Raw genomic sequence first — 23,480 nt, 5'->3', positions numbered from 1 at the left:
TTGACAGCCCTAATAAATACTTAACAATTTAAATGATATTTTATTAGTTCTTCACTAATTATTTTCTTAATGAGAATGAGATTTTTTTTTTTGTATTGCTGTAGGATTAATTTTCTGTATGCAAAAGATTCTTTTTTTATTGTAATTTTTTATATTTGTGTCAAAATATGAACCTGGACATGTTCTTTACAGTCATTTTGAGATTTACCCACATAGTGTAGATGTTCTTAAGGCTAGGGTAAAGACCTAATTCACAGTAGCGCCATGATTTCTGACGTGAATGAAAACAAGTCTGTGAGGGAAAGACTTACAGTCTTTTCAATGGCATGCACTGTATAAAGCTCAAAGGCCACATCTAATTTTCCACAACTCGTGTTTTTGACCACAAGCTTATATGGACATGTTCAATGCATGTGCATTTCGACTGCTTTGTGATACTCTCTGTGATTGCTCTGTGATGTTTAGTACAGACAACTCCAGGCACGTGCGGACTGTGCTGACGATGGAATATATTTACGTCACGCACACTGTGCCCAAGATGGACTATGCGGAAAACCGAAGTGACTTTAGCCTTTATGGTCATCGTGGCATGTGTTTAATTAAATGTTTGCCATGTTCTTTGTGATGAATAATAGATTTACAGATGGTTTGACTGTGGTTATAGTAATGTTCATTTCATTAATTTGTTGTCATGTCTTGATTGCAGCTTAAGTTGTCTTTCACCCTGGATAAAGAGTCCAGCATGCCTCAGGGCTGTTACATCAATCAGTATCGCGACAGCAACAAGTAAGCCCAAATGCTTCCGACTGTGGGTTTTGTCATAAAATACTCACTTCTTAGTGATCTGAGATTGTGCTATGAGATGACACGCATGCTTTCTCATCTACAGCCAGCTTTGTTCGGCTCTGTCCTCTTTCTCTTAGTACGTTCTCTCCTCCTGTGCCAGTAGTGCATAACGTGGCACTGACCACTTCCAAATTGAGCTTCTGAGCTGTGAATCACATGCTCTGTTTCACACAGACTGGTAGAGGAGTTCATGTTGCTGGCAAACATTGCGGTGGCTCATCAGATCTACCGCTCGTACCCAGAGCTGGCACTGCTGAGGAGACACCCGCCACCTCAGACCAAGATGGTGGATGACCTGCAGGAGTTCTGTGATCAGATGGGCCTCAACATCGACTTCTCCTCATCTGGAGCACTGCATGTGGGTCTAACACTACTTCACCCAAACATTCTGTCTTTATTTTCACACCCTCATGTTGTTCCAAAGCAGTATATGACTTTCTTACGTAGAACATAAAAGAAGAATTTTGAAGAATTGTACTGGTTGGGGCCTGGGTAACTCAGCAAGAATCCAGGGCGCGCTGAGTGACTCCAGTCAGGCTTCCTAAGCAACCAATTGGCCTGGTTGCTTGGGTGGGTAGAGTCACGTTGGGTTAACCTCCTCGTTGTCGCCATAATGTGGTTCTCGCTCTCGGTGGGGCACGTGGTGAGCTGTGCGTGGATGCCACAGAGAATAGTGTGGGCCTCCACATGCGCTGTGTCTTCGCAGTAACGTGCTCAACAAGCTACGTGATAAGATGCGCGGATTGACGGTCTCAGACACGGAGGCAACTGAGATTCGTCCTCCGCCACCCGGATTAAGGCGAGTCACTACGCCACCACGAGGGCTTGGAGCGCATTGGGAATTGAGCATTCCAAATTGGGGAATAAAAGAAAAAAGAATTGTACTGGTTGTTTAATGCAGTTAAAAAGAATGGGGACTGAGGCATTCAAGCTTCGAATTGGGACACAAAAGCACCATAAAAGTATCTTAAAAGTTGTCTGTACGACTTTACATATGGCATTACATATTTATGTCTTCTGAATCCATATGATAGCTTTTTTTGAGGAACAGACTTGGTATTCCTGTGTGGCCGGTGCTGGAGGATTCTACAATTAAAAGGGCTTGGTTTTTTTAACATTCTATAAATTGATTTTAAAAACTATTGGGCGATTAATCGGGTATGGGCCTTCTCTACCTCCTTTAGTTATTGGAAAATCCACTATCGGTCGACCTCTAGAACAGACAAAAATTTCAAAAGTTATTTACGGATAATTGAACTGTTCAGAGATATGTTAACTTCTGCAACTAGATCATTGAGTCAGTGAGCTGAAGTAGAGAACCAGATCAACTGACAAAGAACAATTTGTTCACAAATCTGACATCAATACTGCTCTCATGAACTCCCATTGAATGCTCATGAATGTGCCAAGGAGAGCTGGGGCGAATGTCAACATTTTCAGTGAATAATTACGTAAATTTCAGTCTCGCACAAATCTGTCGAATGGCTTCTGAAGACTTAAGACTTTAAGAGTTATCTTAGAGTCCTATGGACTATTTTTATTACACTAGGTGATATTTTTATTGTGCTTTTGCATTCTTTCTGAAGCTTGAAATCTCTAGTCCCAATTCTTTGTACTTTAACATGGAAATAAATTAAAAGGACATTCTTTAAAATATCTCCTCCGTTTTTGTTTTAGAGTTGGTTGTCATGTTTGTTTGAAGTATATGCTTTTCATGATATTTTTTCCTGGATTTCCATTGTCAATAATCATTAAAAACATGTTAAACTGTGAATTTCACATTGGCATCTAAGGCAATTAGAAAATGTAACTTATCTATCTTATTTATCTAGGACTGTTAGTCTGACTTCGCAGACATCAAAAAGCATTCACATGACATTTTTAAAAAGACGAATGATTTAGTCTGGCTGAAATCGAACTTTTAAAGTGATAATGTCAGCCATGTCTGATTGTCATGAAACATTATTTTCTACAGAGGACTCTGCATCAAAATCTCAGTGATGATGAGTACACAGCAGCCAGGAAGGAAGTTCTCACTCATATGTGCTCCAGGCCGATGCAGGTGAAAATATTCTCCTCCTATTTAATCTCTGCGCGCTCCTCTTGTCCAATGTGTACAGAGCATTTTATGTCACATTATTAGAACTGAAGCAATAGTGACCTTTGTTGATTGATTTATTATTGTTGTTGTTGTGTTTAGATGGCGGTGTATTTCTGTACTGGAGCGCTAAATGATGAGAAGCTCTTCCGTCACTACGCTCTGAACGTGCCTCTCTACACACACTTCACCTCCCCTATACGACGCTACGCTGATGTCATAGTGCACCGTCTACTGGCCGCCTCCCTCAGTGAGTTACTCTAGTGTTGAGTGACCACAGTGATTGGGGGGGAGCAACCACTTTTGTTTATTGAGTGGGTATGGTTGCTGGCCAATGCCTAATAATGCCAAATAACTAAATATCGACCAACTCTTCGGCCGGGAGAACACATGGGTCACTCATTAGTTGTTTGTGCTGTATTTCATTGGTAACAATGCATAGTAATAGTTTCATCTGAAGCCTCATGTGTGCATTTGTGTGTTGTTGCAGATTGTGGGCCACGTTTTGATCTCTCAGGGGAGGATGTTCACAAACAGGCGTCGCACTGCAACGATAGAAAGACTGCTTCAAAGAGAGTCCAAGAGCTGAGCTCTGAGCTTTTCTTTGGTGTCTTTGTGAAGGTAAATCTAGATGTTGAAGAGGTCAAACATATCGTAGTCTATATCGGAGTCAGTGTGTATTGATGAGCGAGGATGCTGTTGTTTGTAGGAGTGTGGTCCTTTGGACTCTGAGGCTATGGTCATGGGAGTCTTGGATCAGTCCTTTGATGTGCTGGTGCTTCGCTATGGAGTGCAGAAACGAATCTACTGCAAAGTACGTACCACTTGTTTCTATGTATTTGTTTAAGCTGCATTTGCATTCTTTAATATGCAAAATCTGTTTAACAAAGGCATTGTATGTGTACAATTTATCCTCATATTTCATCACAACAGTCATGAAAATAGTTTTTAAAGGTATTTTTTTCTAAACATTGTAGGGATGTCAATTTTCAGACATATTTATAATCGATTGTTATGGAAATTCACAATCAGTTAATCGATAGACTGTTGACGCTAATACCGCAAAACGCACGTAGAGGACTCGAAATACACGTGCATGTAGCCTACTGTTTAAATATAATTTTAATTAATACACTTTAAGAAATGCAAGTATGAGCACTGTCCTCTTAAAATATTCTTAGTTCAGTGTATTTTAATACTTTTAGGCTTATGTTTAGTACAAATTTGAGAATTGTTTAATTACCGTTTATGAATTACGGTCAATAATAACTTTTATGGAAGATACATATTTGAAGTCATTAAAACTTCACGTTGTGGATCTTGGGATATTTCGGACCTTTGGACATGCTTTTTTTTATTTGAAATTAAGTCAAATGATAACCACTGCGTACAAACACACTCAATTACATACCGCTTCTCTGCTGATGATGAGATGTCAAGTTAAGTGCCTCTGTGCTATACCGAAGATCACTGACGTAATTGTAAAACATCATGTTCATCTATAGAGATACGCTGCATGATTGGTTAAATTGAGCCCACTTCATCTTTACAAGAGAGGAAGTGAAGGATGCGTATCTGTTTCTTATTCTGTGATGCGGACAAGACGTGACATGCGGCGCGCAAGCAGTAGTGCGCTCTCTAGAGGCCGATTATTGTATAGATGTTCTTTTCAACGTCTAATGGCAAGATTGTTGAAATGCATTTGTACTGAAATTTTTTATTAACGATCGATAAGCTTAAACGATCAAATGATTAACGACAATTAATTGATCATAGATTAATCATTAACATTTCTACATGTTCGCAAACTGGATTGGTTTAATTCTTTTTTTCTTTTTTTTTCGCCAAATTTGGCATGCCCAATTTCCACTACTTAGGTCCTAATGGTGGTGCGGTTACTCACCTCAATCCAGGTGGTGGAGGACAAGTCTCAGTTGCCTCCGTTTCTGAGACCGTCAATCCATGCATCTTATCACGTGGCTCACTGTGCATGACACCGCAGAGAGTCCCAGCACATGGAGGCTCATGCTACTCTCCGCGATCCACGCACAACTTACCACGTGCCACATTGAGAGTGAGAACTCCTTAATCGCGACCACGAGGAGGTTACCCATGTGACTTTACCCTCCCTAGCAACCGGGCCAATTTGGTTGCTGGCTGGAGTCACTCAGCACACCCTGGATTTGAACTCGTGACTCCAGGGATGGTGGTCCGCGTCAATACTCGCTGAGCTACCCAGGCCCCCACATATATAGTTTCATATGGATAGATTAGAACCTTTAACCTCATATGCAATGGAGTGTATTAATTACCACACAGTCAGACTGAGTGGTTTAATTTTTAAAGTAAGATTCCAGGCTTAACATTACAGGTCGACTGATAGTGGATTTTACAGATACCGATAACTAAAGTGGTAGAAAAGGCCGATAACTGATTAATCACCAATAAAATCGATTTATAGAATGTACCCCCCCCCCCCCACAAATGGGGAGGCTACAAGAGTCGAGTCAAAAATGAATAAAATCTCCAAAAAACTATTGGCAACTATCGGCAATGATTTAATCGGTAAAATATCGGTCTACCTCTACTAAACATAAATTAAGCTTTATCAACAGCATCTGTGACATACTGAAATTTACCACAAAAAATTATTTAAATCAAAAACGTGTAGAGAAATCCACTTGCATTTGAAGTATAAGGGGCAACATTTACGCTTGCCCCATAGATTTCCATTGATAAGTGCTGTCAGCATGTTTTACAAACTAAGGTTTCAAGACAAGATTGTTTATGGTAATTCAGCATCTGTATTTATCCCTGGATATTCCTTTTAAAGGTGCACTCAGTAGCTTTTTGCAAGTGTCATCTTGGACCTACACTGACACCTAGTGGTGTGGATGCAGCATCATTCAAAATCAACAGTTTTCAGTTCAAGATGCCATTGTAGAAATTCATTATTCACAATCAGCCATGATTAATTTAATCCAAGAGTGAAAGTGTCCAATAACAGGACGGTTACTGAGATTAAGCGACTAGTATTCAGCTGGTCATGTGATTCTAAAATGGCAGCCCCCATGAGAGGGCACTCCTGCCCCATGTAGAATAAAACAGCTTTTATAAGGTTACTGATATGACTAGAGTCCTCATCTCATGTGAGTGCTCTTAATTTTATATATATGTTTCAAAAGTACAATTCACTTCTTTAGGAGAAATTTTTTAATGGGGAAAAAATTACTGAGTGCACCTTTAACTGAATGTAACATGGTATGAAACCAGGCTCAGGCAGGAAATCGGCACCATAAATGTCAATGACATCAGAGACTTTCTATTACTTCTGAACAACGCATGACATAATGAATAATACATAATGTGCTGTCTCTCTCATGAAGGCATTAGAGGGACTAAAGACATTCCACTTCCGTAAAGTGAGGAAGAGACCAGAGATGACGCTTGTTTGGGAAACAGATGACCCGAGAAAAGACTTCATACAACAGGTGCCAAATCCAAATCATAAGAAATATGATTTAACCCAATTTCTTTTACATTCTTAGTCAAGATTGTTTCTAAACATGCAGTTACAAACAGAGAGTTTACAATTTCAAAATGTGTTGAAGCATTTATGCTTCAGTAGCACACGGGAAGCAGCACATTTGAACAAAGCCCTAACTCCAACTTTCAGACAAGTTTCACATGCTGGATGATAAAATGAGTCAAATGTCAAAATCTAGTCATGTCAAAATCTTCTGCTTCCCTCGTCAGTTTGGTCAGATTTGCTCCTATCTGAATTATTCCTGCAGTGGATAATGTTGTTTTTTCCTCTTCTGCAGGAGATCTCCATTTTCACCCTGTTGAATGTTCAGCTGAAGGCTGATGGAGCTCTTAGTAAATACAGCGCTGTGCTCAAGAGACCATCGGATAACACGCATTCATAAACGCACACTCGTAAGAATTAGCCCAAACACTATTTTATCATTTCTGCTGGTTTCAATATTCTTTTTTTTTCTTAAATATTCTTAACCAACAGAAACGACCTGTGATTGGTCCACTCGACGAGTAGTTGCACAATATGCGTATCAATAATGATTCAGGCTGCTTTTCTATTTATTACGAAAGCACCAAGATACCAGGAACTGTTTTTCCGTTTTATGTAATTTTTTTTTTTTTTTACATTTTGTTCTTAAATCTTGAGATTTTGTTTTAAGTTGATTTTACATGTGCATGTTTTTGAAATCTTTAGCTTTAGCCTCGGCAAGTGTTAAAAAAAGGTTTGTGTTCAGGGATGTTGCCAAATAATTTACACCAGCTCTGGTTTTAATTGCTTGATTTCGAATCAAGCTGAACTTCTCTTATATTCAGAGATTTTCGGCTTAGTTGTTCTTAATTTTTTTATGCCAATATTTTATTTCCACCCTTTCACCGTTGTATGCTCTATAACATTTGGGTATTTTTTTTCTGCCTTAAAACTACTTCAGCCTTTACATGCGAGTTGAGCACTTTAGAAATGGTGTTTTTTTTTCTCAACTTCAGAAGTTGCAGATATGTTCATGATTATTTTGTTTTTCCCAATGGGAAGCGTTGAGCTCTTAATGAAGATGCTATTTTAATAAGTAATTTTGGACTAATAGATTAGTTTGGCTGAGAGGTTGCCTGTTTTTTTTTTTTTTTTTTTTTTGCATGGCCTTAAGGTAAATCCTTTGTTGTTTACTGTAGGTGCTTTTTAATTATTTTAACTGTTTTTTTTTTCAACTGTCAGAAAACCGTTGACAGCAGCGTAGTGACTGTAGTTAATGTAAAGGCATATCCCCAAATTCAACCGCTTGCATACTGTTTCATATATAATTAACTTCCATTATGCTTTAAGGTGATTTGTAGTATTTTACAGTTCATTTAATGGGATTTCTTTTGTTTAGTTTTTTTGCACATGGAATGATAATATTAACAGCTCTATATTCTACACTCACTATTAGTGATATTGCCAATGATTGGACCATGTCGGATACATCAACTAATTAATTCTGTGCTTCCTGATATAGCAAAAATGTTATCTACTGTATGCTTTGAAATGTCATGCTTCGGGCCAATTACAGGAGCGAATACACTTACTATAACCAGCAATATGTTCATAACAAGTGAACAAGTAAAAGCAGCTGCCATCAGCTCACCTTAAAGGCATAGTTTGCTCAAAAAAATTTAATTTCTCTCATTTACACTAAATTTTTTTTAGCCTATTGAATATTTTCACATCTCAATTTCATGACAAAAATGACCAAGTTAAATTGTAATTTTTTTTTAACTAAATTAAAATGATTAAAACTTTATTTTTTTACATTTTATTTTATTGGTTTGGAACAACATGAAGGTGAGTAAACGATGACAGAATTGTCGGTTTTGGATGAACTATCCCTTTAAATTAAAACTTATTTTTTTATCAATGAAAGAGTCACATATTGTTAACAAGAAAGCAGTATATGATAATAACTGCTGTATAAAAAGGTGAGAAATGAAAAGTTGTCCAGTTGTATAATTGTAACAGCCCTGTAGTTTTAGTCAATGTATAAAATGTCAGATTGTCAGTGCTGGATATGGTATTTTAATAGAGGCTTTGTTGTCAGCACTCCTGTATGTGTTAAACTTGATGTAAGTGCACATTTATTGTGACACTGGTCTGAAAATGTGGTCCTAAAAGAAATCTTTAACCGTTTGACAACAAATAAGGCTAAAATGGACTGTGATACACTGACTGCAAAACTAATAATAATCAGTTACACCAAAGCATTAACACTGTCCAGTTTCTTTGGTCAAATTGTGTGTTCTAGACTGTTTTATCATGTCATTTACGCTTCTTTGCAGGTGTAGTCATTTTTCAGAAATTTTCATCATGGTCATTTAAATTCATCTTGTACAGGAAGAATTTAGTTCATTTATTATAAATATGACCTTAGTTTTGTTGTTATATCAACTGGAATACATTTATTTAAATGAATTTAAGCATTAAAATTTGAACAAAAGTGCAAAACAAGTGACATAAACGGCAAGCTAAAATTTACTTCTGACATCTTGCCAGTTTAGATTGTTTAATTTGGATTTAAACTTCATTTAAGTTAAATTGAACATTGTGTTCATTTAGGAAGAAAGCAGATTAATGAAACAAAAACTCCAAATGACCATGACAAAAAATTGGGATAGCATTCTCTGAGAATTTAGAAAAGGTCTCTTACTTCATGATTGACGTGTCTCAATCAGCTCCCTATTTCGTGAACATGAATTCGGGCACTGGCAAGGGTGTTCATCCACTGAACATTAGGGCACTTCCCAGCCACCATTTCCATGTGGGAACTTTTGTTTAGTTGTACATCTGGCCTTCCACAGCTCTTTCTGTCCTTGTTAGAGCCAGTTGTCCTTTGTCTTTGAAGACTGTAGTGTACACCTTTGTATGAAATCTTCAGTTTTTTTTTTTTGTTTTTTTTTTTTGCCAATTTCAAGCATTGTATAGCCTTCATTCCTCAAAACAATGATTGACTGACGAGTTTCTAGAGAAAGCTGTTTCTTTTTTGCCATTTTTGTCCTAATATTGACCTTAAGACATGCCAGTCTATTGCATACTGTGGCAACTCAAAAACAAACACAAATACAATGTTAAGCTTCATTTAATGAACCAAATAACTTTCAGCTGTTTGATATAATAGCAAGTGATTTTCTAGTACCAAATTAGCAATTTAGCATGATTACTCAAGGATAAGGTGTTGGAGTGATGGCTGCTGGAAATGGGGCCTGTCTAGATTTGATCAAAAATGACTTTTTTCAAATAGTGATGGTGCTGTTTTTTACATCAGTAATGTCATGACTATACTTTGTGATCAGCTGAATGACACTTTGGTGAATTAAAGTACCAATTTCCTTCCGAAACAGCAAAATCTGTACATTATTCCAAACTTTTGGCCGCCAGTGTATATATATATATATATATATCAAATCTGTTTATTCCAGGATATTGTTGACAACCATGAAAAATATATGATCAAAACAGGGCAGTAAATGTATATCATTGCATTGTGTCACTGTAGCTGCTTTTGACTTAAGTCTTTTCTCATTGCATTTACACGCCTGTGTACCAGCAAATGTCCTCAGCGTGCAGCGTTTGGAGCGCTTCAAAACAGTGCATCATTTTCCGAAGCAATTGTTTCAATTGACTCGAAGTTTCGGAAAGCTTCGTTCCCTATCGATTCAGTTCACTCGACATTGCCATAAGTAGTATGGGGAATTACTTCTAGACAACCTTGTTGAAACCCTTATTCAATCACGCCAATCTTCTGATTGGCAAAGTGTTTGAGCCCCTCCGCTTTAGGCGTGCAGTTGGCCTATATAAGCGGGTGCTCAGTCACCATTTCTTCTGAATTTTCTTCCTTCAAGACTACAAACTTCGTCTTCGTCTTCATCTTGGAACCCTTTCTGCTTCTCCGTCGATATACACTTACAGCGGACAGAACCTCTCAGCAAGACACGAACAGGACGACTTGTCGCCTGTGCTCAGCACCTGCACTGAGAGGCTTTCCTCACAAAGTGCCTTTGTTTGTATTTTTTGGTCTTCTACAATTTTTAAAATGCACATCATTAACTGGTAACTTGTATAGATTCATATTAAATCTATAGGGCGAATCTACTAGACTATATTTGTATTATAACTGTGAAAGTTATAGCTATAGGTTTTCAACTGTGTTTAGGCTATTAGTTTTTTCATAACATACTATAGTTTATTTTTGTATTTATTATAAAGACTATCAACATTAACCTAACCACAGTAATAAGGAGCCACCCATGGTCTTGAATGTGGTAATGGCCATATCATTACAAATGCCACTGTTAAACAAGGGTAGAGCAATGGAAAAATTATTGAAGGGATTAAAACTTCCATGAATTATGGACAAATTATTGACCTGTTCTATCCTACTCCTGTTCTGACTATTCATGTTTGCCTTCACACATTCTAACAATGACTTAAATCATTAGGCTTGTGTCCTGCTAAACGAATATTCTTGCAGTAACAAATGTATGCAGTTACTTTTATCTCTTTTTGTGAGGCAGGGGATTTTGGCTGGTGAAAATGTTGAGTGGAAACTACTAGCCACAGTGGCTGGTGAGGCAAAACGTTTATTTCAAACCCTGTCCATAACGCCTGGAGACTGGATTATGTGTGTGCGTGAAGAACACATTTTACACCCAAGCCAGCAGCTACAGAGAAGTAGACAACAGTGGAAAATTAGGATAGCTGCAACTACACCACCTTACATTAAGTCTTGTATTACAAGATACAGAAATGGTTACTTACAATAATTCATAAACGACCAATAAAATGAAGGGAAATAAAGAATGTAAAAATGTACTTTTGATAAGTGAAATCAATCAAAGTTACAGGTATACATTATTGCTGTGGATGAGCATGAAGACCTGAATGGTGTTTGGTTGAGACATTCCAACTTTGATATGACTTCTTCACATTCCCATAAAATGACGTTTCATCACGCTTGTGGTAAAAACATTCAGTCAGTGAATCGGACAATTAATTGTGTTGCACAGATCAGAAATGTCCATGATTGAGGGGCCTGGGTAGCTCAGTGGTAAAAGACGCTAGCTACCACCCCTGGAGTTCGCTAGTTCGAATCCCAGGGCGTGCTGAGTGACTCCAGCCAGGTCTCTTAAGCAACCAAATTGGCCCGGTTGCTAGGGAGGGTAGAGTCACATGGGGTAACCTTCTCGTGGTTGCTATAATGTGGTTCGTTCTTGGTGGGGCGCGTGGTGAGTTGAGCGTGGATGTCGCGGTGGATGGCGTGAAGCCTCCGCATGCGCTATGTCTCCGTGGCAACGCGCTCAACAAGCCACACAATAAGATGCACAGATTGACGGTCTCAGACGCGTTGGCAGCTGGGATTCATCCTCCGCCACCCGGATTGAGGCGAATCACTACACCACCACGAGGACTTAAAAGCACATTGGGAATTGGGCATTCCAAATTGGGAGAAAAAAAAAAAGAAATGTCCATGATTGTCAGTCGTTAAAGTTAATAAATAAATAGAAAAGAACAAGCATATTGTTTCGCTCATAGATTAAAGCAGTTTATTTGTATAGGCGACAGCATAGAATTACACACGTTACAAACAGAAGTGGCTTGTTGGTCGCATTTTTAAAGAAACATGAACATAATATGAAATACTGTTGCACACAGTTACTTTAAGCAGAAGCTCCCAGAAAAAAATGCAATGATATGATGCATAGATGTGATATGATCATGCATATTTTTAAAATGATTTTATGGATCCCCTGCAATTACGGGACGGACCACTAGGGGTCCGCGGCCCCCGGTTGAGAAATACTATGACATAATACAGAAATGAATATGAAAATGGGAATTATAGGTTCTTTTCTTTCTTATTCCTTTTTATTATTATTATTATTATTATTATTATTTTACGTAAATTGATATATAATTGATGTCTAATGTTTTCACTCTCCTTACGCCTAGAGAAAAATGTAACTCTGGCCTCCCATAGCTTTCATCGGGATGTCTGGTCACCCTCGGTTCAGCCAATCAGTAAGTCCTACAGACCAAACGTCACTCTACGTCATTTAAATTCATGATTGTAGTCTTCGCAGTGGTAAGATTGGTGAATCCGCTATCCCGATGGGGCGCAGTGCTACTGTATCATCTGGGATGCACCCGGTGCTGTCAAATCAATACAGTGACCACATTAGCAATAACTGCCACTGTTTGCACTGTAAATGCTTTTCATTTATTGCGTTAAACGCAAACGCATTGTAAAGCATTGTCATTTTTGTGTATCGAGCTCTTGGGATCATCTTCAGACATCATTGTCACCATTATCATTCATTCATTCATCAAAATGAAAGTGACGGTGGATTTTGAAGAATGTCTAAAAGATTAAACCATAAACGTCCTGCAAATACACGCGTGAATGATGCACAAAAGCGGCGCTCCTGCATCCCTCTCTCCTCATGATGCAGCGGGCTGTGTTTCAAACCTAACGAGCTGCCTAGCTAGACAGCATCTCTGGGCAGCTCACTAAGTTTTAAGACACAGGCCAAAAGTGAACGGGCCAAAGAATTTAAGGGGGCAGTGTTATATTAGAAAACATATATTTTAACATTAGATATTAAAATTCGATTTTAAATTCACTGTTGTTTTATATAGAATTGTTCTATAGTCTATACAGTATTTAACACAATTACATCAGAAGTAACTATAATGACATTTCTGAAAAGAGTCATCCCTTACTCAATGAAAAAGTAATTTAATTACAGTAATTAATTACTTAGTAATGCGTTACACCCAACACTGCATGTGTGTATGAATGTCACTATATGGTGGGTTAAACCTTGAGTGTTTGATTAGCAGATAAGACATAGAAAGTATAGAAACACGTCATGATATGATATGTGCATTTGGATTGTAAAGACAGGGACAGGAAAACATAATAATTCCCATTATTATGATTATGTAATGTTATTTTTGTTCATCTCCCAACACATGGCTTTTAAGTTACCAGGACAACAAGATCAGTACTAGTATACTAGGCCCTATTCTATTCGCTACAGATGTCATACTTTCATTGGTCTATTTAATGGACCATGTCTTATTTCCAGAATGTACACTGTAAAAAATATCCTGTTAAACTTACGGTAAAAAACTGGCAGCTGTGTAAATTGTTTTTACTGTAACAAATACGGTAACCACGTTTCAGGCTTTACGGGATGTAACTTTGATTCCTGTATATTTCATGTTGCATTTCCGTTGTTTATATTATTCAATAAAAAACGTATACATTTACCTTCTGAAACTATAAAAATCTGCTTTATACTTTATAATGTATTGTTAATTACCATAGTAATTCCAGAAGGGCACATGATGACTTGAAGTTGATCATTAGAGGCTTTTCCAGGAGCAATGACCAATAAACAGAGACAGTGCTCAGTGTCACTCACACAAACACTAAACACTATCAGGGTAACACATGTGAAATTAAAATAATGCAGTAAACATTAACTAAACTACATCTGTAATGAGTCACCCGAGTTGAGATCCATGTGCAGCTTTAATAACAATAAACATAGTAATACAGACAGGCAGGAGTCAATCACCAAAAACAGTAATATCCAAGGTAGTCCAGAGGGATAGTCAATAAACAGGCAAGAGGTCAGGGCAGACGGCAGACAATCACAGGTTATATCCAGGTAAACAAGGCAGTAATAGTTGGCATGCAGCAACGGGTCAAAACAGGGTAAACAGTCCAGGATCATACACAGGAGATGCATTAAACGCACAGAACGCTCAGAAATGTCAGCCAGGGCAAAAGAAGACTTTGCAATGACAGAGAGTGAGAGACTTAAATAGCTGAATAAATGAGGAACAGCTGAGCAGGTAATCAGTGCCGGGTTCGGGGATTATGGGAAATGGAGTTCAGAGTATAAAAGTCAATATTTAGGTGATGGAGCCCTCTGGTGGCTTGTGGCAGGAACTACAGAGGCGGGATTCATGACAACATCAAATATAACACAGAACACCCCAATATACGTAACTGATATTAAAAATAAGAAGAGACATAACTATTCCCATAAAATATAATGAAATGAACTGGCTCATGCAGGGAGTTCTGGGAATGCCCTATTATTGTTTTTTTACTGTAATTTTAACAATAATTTACTGTAAAAAGTACTTGTTAAACATAATATAAATTTTTACCATTAATTATATGGGGAAATCATACTTTTTACATCTAAAAAATTGAATTTTTACATCATTTTACCGTAAAACTACATGTATTGATTTTTTAAATATATAAAACCCATTAACAAATTAACGTTTTTCTACTGTCGCATTTTTACAGTCTTTTTTACAGTGTACAAACTATTGCAAATCTGAGAAATATGACTAATGTGTACTGTACATATGATTTTATATTTTAAAAGAGATGAAAAACAAACTATTTTTCCAATGTTATCCCAAGTGTTTTTCATTGGTGCTGAAGATTACTGCGTGAAACAGTTCACTGGAATACTTGCATTACCTGTTTTCAAAATGCTGGCATTATTGGTGGGTTTGATGTTCTACTTTTGCTCAGCTGTTGTAAAATTGTGCTTTCTGTTAAATCTCCACTACTGTAGGCTTATTCAATGTAGGCCTAAGTAAAGTGTTTGTGAAATGTTGAAAATGATGATATAAACCTGGAGGGCTCAGTTCTAATCCTGGAGACTCATCTTTGCAGAGTTTAGATTAACCTGCACGTGCGCTCTGAGTGAGAAGGGAATTCCTGAGGGAAACTTTAGAAGAGTTATAATGATGTAGTAGAGAGAAAAGAAACAGGATTTTGTGGCTGTACTTTTAGTGTACATTTAGTTTATAATCATTTATTTTACATTATATACTATTATAATTATACTTATTTTATAAATTACACACGTCTACTGAGGTACTTCAACTTGGGAAGTAACGCTGAAGCAAAGAACTGTGGGTTGTGAGTGCCAGTGAAGGATACACCTCTTGCATCCTGTTAAACTAGAATGTTAAACACTTCTAGTTTGTCCCAGGTCAATTAATTATCCAGTGCATAGAGATGTTCAAATGGAGGAATGTAGCTTTTTTTTTTTTTGCTCATTAGGGGACATGAGTCAAAACTTGAAAAGGTGAGCTTCACACTCTCCTGGTGGTATTCATTTTTGTTGGTGTTAACAGTTACCCCAAAAATTATCTGGACACTTAAAGGGATAGTTCACCCAAAAATGAAAATTCTCTCATCATTTACTCACCCTCATACCATCCCAGATGTGTATGACTTTCTTTCTTCTGCTGAACACAAATGAAAATATTTAGAAGTATATTTTAGCTCAGTAGTTCCATACAATGCAAGTGAATGGTGACCAAATTTTTTAAGCTCCAAAAAGCACAAATAACCATCATAAAAATAATCCATACAACTCCAGTGGATTCATTAATGTCTTCTGAAGCAAAACGCTAGGTGTGTGTAAGGAATATATCAATATTTAAAACTTTTTTTTGCAAAATATCACGAGTGTGATGTAAGCGCCTTGGCAAGTTCATGCAAGAACTGACGCGTAAAATACGATACAATATGGAAGCCAAGTGTTGTCTACAACAGAGGGGCATAGATAATAATACATAGATGCCTCATTCGGCTGGTCTGGATACGTCAAATGCGGTGCCATACAAGGAGAGCAGTTTGAATCGGTTTGAACGCAAGTGAATAGAGGAGAGGCCTCAGACCAAGCTCCTTGCTCAAACTGCTGCATAAACCACTTTTGTGTGGAAATAGTATCATGGTCCATAGTAACAAAATTGCCCTTGTAAGTATGCTAAATGGGACAAAACCTCCCTTTGTGTATGTCCAGGGGAAATCCTCAAATGTAAAAATTATTCACAAATAAATTAGATAATTGAATTATTTTTTTTTAAAGTCTAAAAATGCGGAAAATGGGCAGGGTTTGGGTTTGAGTTTTGGTAGTCTGTAGCAGTGTTGGGTAAGTTACTCAAAAAAAGTAATCAACCTCAAATTACCAATTACTTGTCTAAAATTGTAATCATATTCCTTTACTGATTACTTTATGGGAGAAGTAATCAAATTACTGATTACTTTACTTTTAAGTTACATTCTAAAACACTTGTCACAGAAATGTTTTGTTTTTCCATACAACAAATAAAAACAAATTTGTTTTAACAGTCACCTGTCACAGAAATGCAAACAGACGTACATATGAATATAATAAATGTATTAAATGTATTCTACATAAATAATACTATTTTATTTATTTTATGTGTAACCTAAATAATGTAAGTAAAAGTAATTAACTTAATTGAAGGTCAGTAACTGTTAGCTGACAGGAATTTAAAATGAAATGCATAAGTTTAACATGGTGACAAAGTAATTAGATTGCAGTAACTATAATGTGTAATCAGATTACACCCAGCACTGGTCTGTAATTAAAATGAGCTAGATTTGTTCTCATTTAAATAACTTGGTAAATGTGTGTGTGTGTGTGTGTGTGTGTGTGTGTGTGTGTGTGTATGTGCCCCAAGATTAAGATGTAATTCTCATTCTCATCCTTTATCAATTTCTGTTCCTAATTTACATGAATGCAATTAACCCTTTCATTTTGTACTAACACATTTTGTGTTCCCGGTCAAAAATGACCGTCCAATTAAGATTGTTTATAAATTTCTCATATTGCATATAACATCAAAAGATATTGCATTAGATCTTTTTATAAACATCTTTTTTTTTTTTTTTTTTTTTTTATGACTGGTTTTGTACTCCTTTTTTGAACATATTTTTAAAAATATAAATTTGTATTGACAGAAGGATTCATTGAACTGAGCTCATACCAGGCTAGTGGGCACTCCCTGTGGAAAACAAAACAAAAAATAATTACATAATAAATTAATAGCCACTTGCTTGATCTGAACAAAACAGGTGTAATTTTAAAGCGTAGAATCTGGTCTTTACAATGCATATAGATGATCCTACCAATTCATAAATAATGCTTTTTAATTTGCTGACAAAAAAGAACTGTTTTGATCTTATCATTTGTAAATTTGTTATCACAACAATTATATTCAGAGTTGGTAAAACCATAAAAAAGATGAGATAGCCATGTGTTATGTATCGTTGGAAAAGGCTCAATTTGTAGAATGCAATGAGTGAATTTGTTTCACTCAGAAGCCAAATTGCAGTGAGTATTAGTGTTTGAAATTCCCACTGACACAGATAAATATAATAAACAGAAGTGTCTTTTGTAAAGTTTTTCCTTATTACTTCCTGAAACATACATAGAACATAGACAATGACATATTATAACTTACAGCAGACTAACCCGATTCAAACGAGCCCAAACACAACATAATATGATTTGTAGATCTTGAAATATTCCTTAAAGAGTGTACATGGAAAGACGATGCACAAAAGGGCGCTGTGTGTGTTTGTGTGTGTGTGTGTGTGCAAATGTTCGAGGATCTTGTGTGTGCAAACACACATCCACATATGTGCTCATCTAAAGGATTGGGATGCTCCTGAACACTTCATATTTCTGTATTTTGTAGTCTAATCGATTCATTAAGTAAAAAAATAAATAAGATAGAAAAAAAAAAGTTGTCTGGGTCAAAATGACCAGAACACAACATAAGGGTTAAGGTTTGACTTTACAGTAGTGTTCATGTTTATATGCAAGTTATATAAGTATATGACAGCTAGTTATTATAATGCACAATTATAATGGAATTATTTTGTTGATCTGCTTGTAATTACACATTATGTTATAGCTATTGTGACAACTGTATTTATAATAATTGTTATAAGATAAAATAATTGTATTTATGTATAACTTATACATGTAATTTAAAGTGTTAGCAAAACTAAATATAATAAAAGTTCATTATAAATCCTTTAAATATTATTTATTTTCTGATTAAACTCAGTATTCACATAGTCAAACCTATAAAAATGTGCATTATCATATTTATTTATATTTGTAACTTTTGTTTTCTATATTGCTTTTCTGTAGATATTGTTTGATCAAGCCCAGAGATCCATCAGGTCTCAACTTCAAGCTTTTGTGAAGGAGTGAGTATTTTAAGACTTTTACGTCATTTATAATTTTTTTATGTACTGTGCTGGTTGTTTTGGGACCGTGATGATGTTTCTCACCTCATTCCAGAGACTTGAAAAAGTTTAAAGATGCTTAGAAGCAGTCTGATAAGGTGAGCGAAGAGAAGGAGGTGGCGCTGGTGAAGAATGCTCAGGTTCCTCGTAACAAACAGCACGAGGTGGAGGAGGCCACCAACATCCTGACTACCACACGCAAGTGCTTCCGCCACATCGCACTGGACTATGTGCTACAGGTCAGTTAACTGCTCTTTATCATCATGCACTTTGTATTCAGTAATTTCTGCAGTGAAAAAGTTGACTTGGCCTTTACTGGTCAAACTGATCACCAGGAAATGTTCAAAAGGGCTTTTTAAAAGGCTTTTTTGAACTTTCAGGCAAGGCTTTGTCAAGCCAACATTCAAGTTTGTCTTGATGAACTTTCCTTGTAGTTCAACATGTTGTGTTAAATTTCCAGATAAACGTCCTTCAGTCCAAAACAAGACTGGAAATCCTCAAATCGGCAAGATATAGAAGATAGTTTTGAAAGTTTAAGGACCTTTTAATTCCAACTATTAAGGATATATTCCGTCCATTATTTGTGTCTTTGTAGATGCTGTCCTATATGAACTCCAACCTCATGTTTTTCCATCAAGGATATGATTTGTTCAGTCAGCTTCAGCCGCTAATGAAGCAGCTGGGTGGTCAGGTACAAACACTGCAGCATGTACTAGACACACATACACACACACGTCCTGTGTTCAGATGTGAAGCTCACAATTTGTTGGTGTAATGTTTTCTTTGTCAGTTGGATCGGCTGGTGGTGGATTCAGCAAGAAAAAAGAGAGACATGGAGCAAAAGTATTCAACTATCCAACAGAAGGAAGAATATGAACAGAAACTAGATTTCATTTTCATATCGTTTTCAAAACGGAACTGAATTAACATGCATGCTTTAAGAAATGTAATTCTGTATCTTCCTTTCAAAGTCTTTTTGGCTAATTTCTGATTTCTGTCTGCATTTTCAGGCTGCTTTGCAGGTAAGACTTCTAATCGCAGTTATGTCTCTTTCATTGTTGTAAGGAATTGTAAGTTGTAAGGAAACAAAAACAGTGAAAATGCGAATCTCATAAGGCCTTTCAAGAACATGTCCAGGTCAGATTTCAACCTAAAATCAAAAGAAAGAAACGGAATTGTATTATTAATTGTATTATATCCCAAAAGAAAATGGAGCCTGTTTTTAGGACCATTACAATTTTTGCCATTGAGAATTAATATTCATAACAATTAAAGGAATGTTCAGGGTTCAATACAAGTTAAAGTAACAGTTCACCCAAAAATGAAAATTATCATTTACTCACCCTCATGACATCCCAGATGTGTATGAGTTTCTTTCTTCTGTAGAACACAAATAAAGAGTTTTAGAAGAATATCTCAGCTCTGCTGGTCCATACAATGCAAGTGAATGGGTGCCAAAATTTGGATGCTCCAAAAATCACATAAAGGCATCATAAAAGTAATCCATACGACTCCAGTGTTTTAATTCACATATTCAGAAGCAATATGATAAGCGTGAGTGAGAAACAGATCAATATTTTAAAACCTTTTTTGCTAGAAATTCTAATATAGAATTTCGCCCCCTTCCTGCCCAGTAGGGGGTGATATGCATGAAGAATGTGAATCACCAAAAACCCAAGAAGAAGAATGTGAAAGCTTCTCTCTGCTTCATATCGCTTCTGGAGATACTGATTTAACCACTGGAGTCTGGATTACTTTTATGCTGACAAAATCTTGGCACCCATTCACTTGTATTGTACGGACCTACAGAGCTGAGATATTCTTATAAAAATCTTCATTTGTGTTCTACAGAAGAAAGAAAGTTACACACATCTGGGATGGCATAAGGGTAAGTAAATGATAAGAGAATTTTCATTTTTAGGTGAACTATTCCTTTAAGCTCAATTAACAGTATTTGTGGCATAATGTTGATTACCACAAAAATAATTTTGACATATCTGAGGCTTACAATGGAAGGGAATGGGGCTAGTCGCTAAACATTCAAATAGACACTTTTTTTAAATAATAGCCACAAGACAAACATTATGTGTTAACAGGATTTTAGTGTGCAAAAAATTTAGGGTTTAACCGGTATTACAGCATTTAACAGATTACAGGGTTTACCAGCATTGTGTCATCACGATAATGAAGTTGCAATATTGGATAAAACATTGCATGGATAAGGTTATTAATCGATTTTATCACACTAAAATCATGTTAACATGTATAATGTTTACATATTGTGACTATATTTTTAGTATTATATATATAGTTTTGGCCCCATTCACTTCTATTGTAAGTGCCTCACTGTAACCACAATTTGATTTTTTTTTTAAATAAACGAGGGATGAGCAGAAACCTTTTTTATTTTATTTACTAATTTATTTACCTATATGACCTTGAGCTTGAAAATTTACTTTTTTAAATTTTCTTATGAATATTTTCTCAAATACTGAACCAATCCTTATAAATTATATACCGTTTGAAAGCTTAAAGTCTCAAGAATCTGTGCTGTCCATTTTAAAAAAATAATTGTTTTTTTGACAAAAAAAAAAAAAAAAAAAATGGTTCTGTTTTTATAGTCTGACCAGTTCAGTTTTGTGTATGTGTATGTTTGTGTGTGTTTGTGTTTTGTGATCTTGATGTTTGGTAGTCTCACCCCTTCATGTCTGTGTGTGTTTTTTCTGCATTGTGGCTGTTTTTTAGATTTTATATAATAAATAATGAAAAAAAATCTGTGATTTTTAGTGTTTCCCGTTAATTTCATATGGCGGTCACTTTTGACCGGGAACAGTACAAGTGTAACTTTTTTTTTTCCCCTACCACTGATCGAATCAACTCCAATTTATTTGTTTGTGTTCAGATATTAAATGGACGAAAAGTCACCAAGTCTCGTACCCATCAGATAAAGGAAACCAGTTTTATTAAAGAAACAAAATTGATTTAGGTCAAAAATGACCGAACAGTGCATGAGGGTTTGATTAAAGTGGCTTCGTAAAAACATGATCAAGGAGGAAAAAATAAAATATATCATCAGTCCCTATGTTTTGATCTTTTGATGGTTAAAAGTTTAAAAAAAAAGGGCTTTATTTTATGCAACATATAATCTTAAATAATATTTAATATTATATACTTTATTATATATTATATACCTCACCCTAGACACTTTAAAACTGACAATAATGCACAACATTCATCTGCCATTGTTTACAGGATGTTGCACTATGCTGTTATACACACTTTATGTAACTTTTGGATTCGTACTGGTTGTATTTATTTGTCTGCTGTCTCTGTTTTGTTGTTGCATGTATTTGCACCACTTCTCTGTTGCTTGTAGTTGTGTCTGTTGTATCTACTTGGTGTATCTACTGCACTGCTGTAACTGTTTTCTTTGTTAAATGTATGCACCAAGGTTTCCCGGGAAACTATATTTAGTTTTTTTCTCTGCCATACAAAGGAAAACAACAATAAAGCTAACTTTGACTTTGACTATATAATATTACATTAAAATCATAATGCTTTTAATATTAATATTATTATTTTTATTTTGGGGTTAAATATGACCTGGGCATGTTCTTCATGAGATTTACCCAATTATTTTCTCAGTATATTTATTTTCTGCAATTGTGCAGTAGTCTCCCCTCTTGAAATTTAGCTGAAGTTTCTCAAACTACAGTAGAATTTGACTTACATTTCTGGGTGAATTTTCAAGGATTTGTCCACTGATGACACCAAACTAGATGTGGACACAGATAATGGAATTGCTATGGAGGGATATCTCTTCAAAAGAGCAAGCAATGCCTTCAAATCGTGGACAGGTACAGCAGAACTGCTCTTTTATTTCTGTCTGACAAACTTCCGCTCCAAATATCACCTTATGTTGTAGTAACATGGGATTTGTTTATTAATGCATTTGTGTTGCATTCAGTTGGTTGGGTCGGCATAGTTCAGTGCATTATCATTTCATATCAGAATTTATTCATTATCCATTGACATTTCTTTTACCTCAGTTTTCTTTTTCTTTTTGTTGGTTTATTTGCTCTCATCTGCTTTGGTCCACACGGATGTTGAAATGACACACAAAACTGAGGTTGGTATGTACTATATTATAGACTTATGTAGGGTTTTTTTCCATTTCTTACTCCTTTTGGATATCTATAATTATCACTTCAATACTCTTTCATTAGTGCTGTCCACAAATACTCTTCCATTAAACTTTTTATCTTTAACAGAAATCAAGTTATTTTCTCCCCACTCATAGGCGATGGTTCTCCATTCAAAACAGTTAGTTGGTTTATCAGAAGAGATTTAGGGTAAGTCTGGTTTAAACAACCAAATCCATCTAACACACAGGATCTAAAGTGGTATTCTTCAGTTATGTGTGTGTGTCTGTGTTTCAGGATAACCCAACTGTAGTGGTGGAAGATCTGAGACTATATTCTATAGTATAGAACCAAATATAACTTTATTGGTCCCATTTATATTAGGTGTCTATAACTACTATGTACTAACTTTAAAATACAATACAGTGTTTTTACTGTGTAACTATATGTTGTTTTGTACAGTTCTCACAAGATTCACATTTACTGCTACTGAGATTGAGGTACGGGTAGGTTAAGGAGCTGGGGTAGGGTTTTGGGTTTAGGTACGCTTTGGTTTAGTGTTAGGGGTAAGGTTAACAGTGTAACTACAGATGTAATTAAATCCAGGCACTTTAGTGCAATGCAACAACACATATGTACATAATAAGTCAATTGTATCAAATGCTTAAGTACATAGTAGTTAAAGACACCTAATATAAAGTGGGTTCACTTTATTTC

The 23,480-nt window shown here is 36.1% G+C and overlaps 1 protein-coding gene and 1 pseudogene across 1 annotated transcript in view; both read left to right on the top strand.

The window, feature by feature from the left end:
• Positions 1-8,716, top strand: part of LOC127440937 (DIS3-like exonuclease 2) — a 33,953-nt gene extending 25,237 nt beyond the window's left edge. The window contains 8 exon segments of the mRNA XM_051698021.1: positions 707-786; positions 1,021-1,204; positions 2,822-2,908; positions 3,047-3,194; positions 3,435-3,565; positions 3,654-3,758; positions 6,331-6,435; positions 6,769-8,716. Coding sequence (XP_051553981.1) covers positions 707-786; positions 1,021-1,204; positions 2,822-2,908; positions 3,047-3,194; positions 3,435-3,565; positions 3,654-3,758; positions 6,331-6,435; positions 6,769-6,873 — 945 coding nt within the window. The 3' untranslated portion in view covers positions 6,874-8,716.
• Positions 8,717-16,285: 7,569 nt separating this feature from the next.
• LOC127440582 (arf-GAP with coiled-coil, ANK repeat and PH domain-containing protein 2-like) lies at positions 16,286-23,065 on the top strand (annotated as a pseudogene).
• The last annotated feature ends 415 nt before the right edge of the window (positions 23,066-23,480 follow it).

This window comes from Myxocyprinus asiaticus, chromosome 5, assembly GCF_019703515.2.
Source record: "Myxocyprinus asiaticus isolate MX2 ecotype Aquarium Trade chromosome 5, UBuf_Myxa_2, whole genome shotgun sequence".
Classification (NCBI taxonomy): Eukaryota; Metazoa; Chordata; class Actinopteri; order Cypriniformes; family Catostomidae; genus Myxocyprinus; species Myxocyprinus asiaticus.
This window is presented reverse-complemented; position numbering and strand designations above follow the sequence as displayed.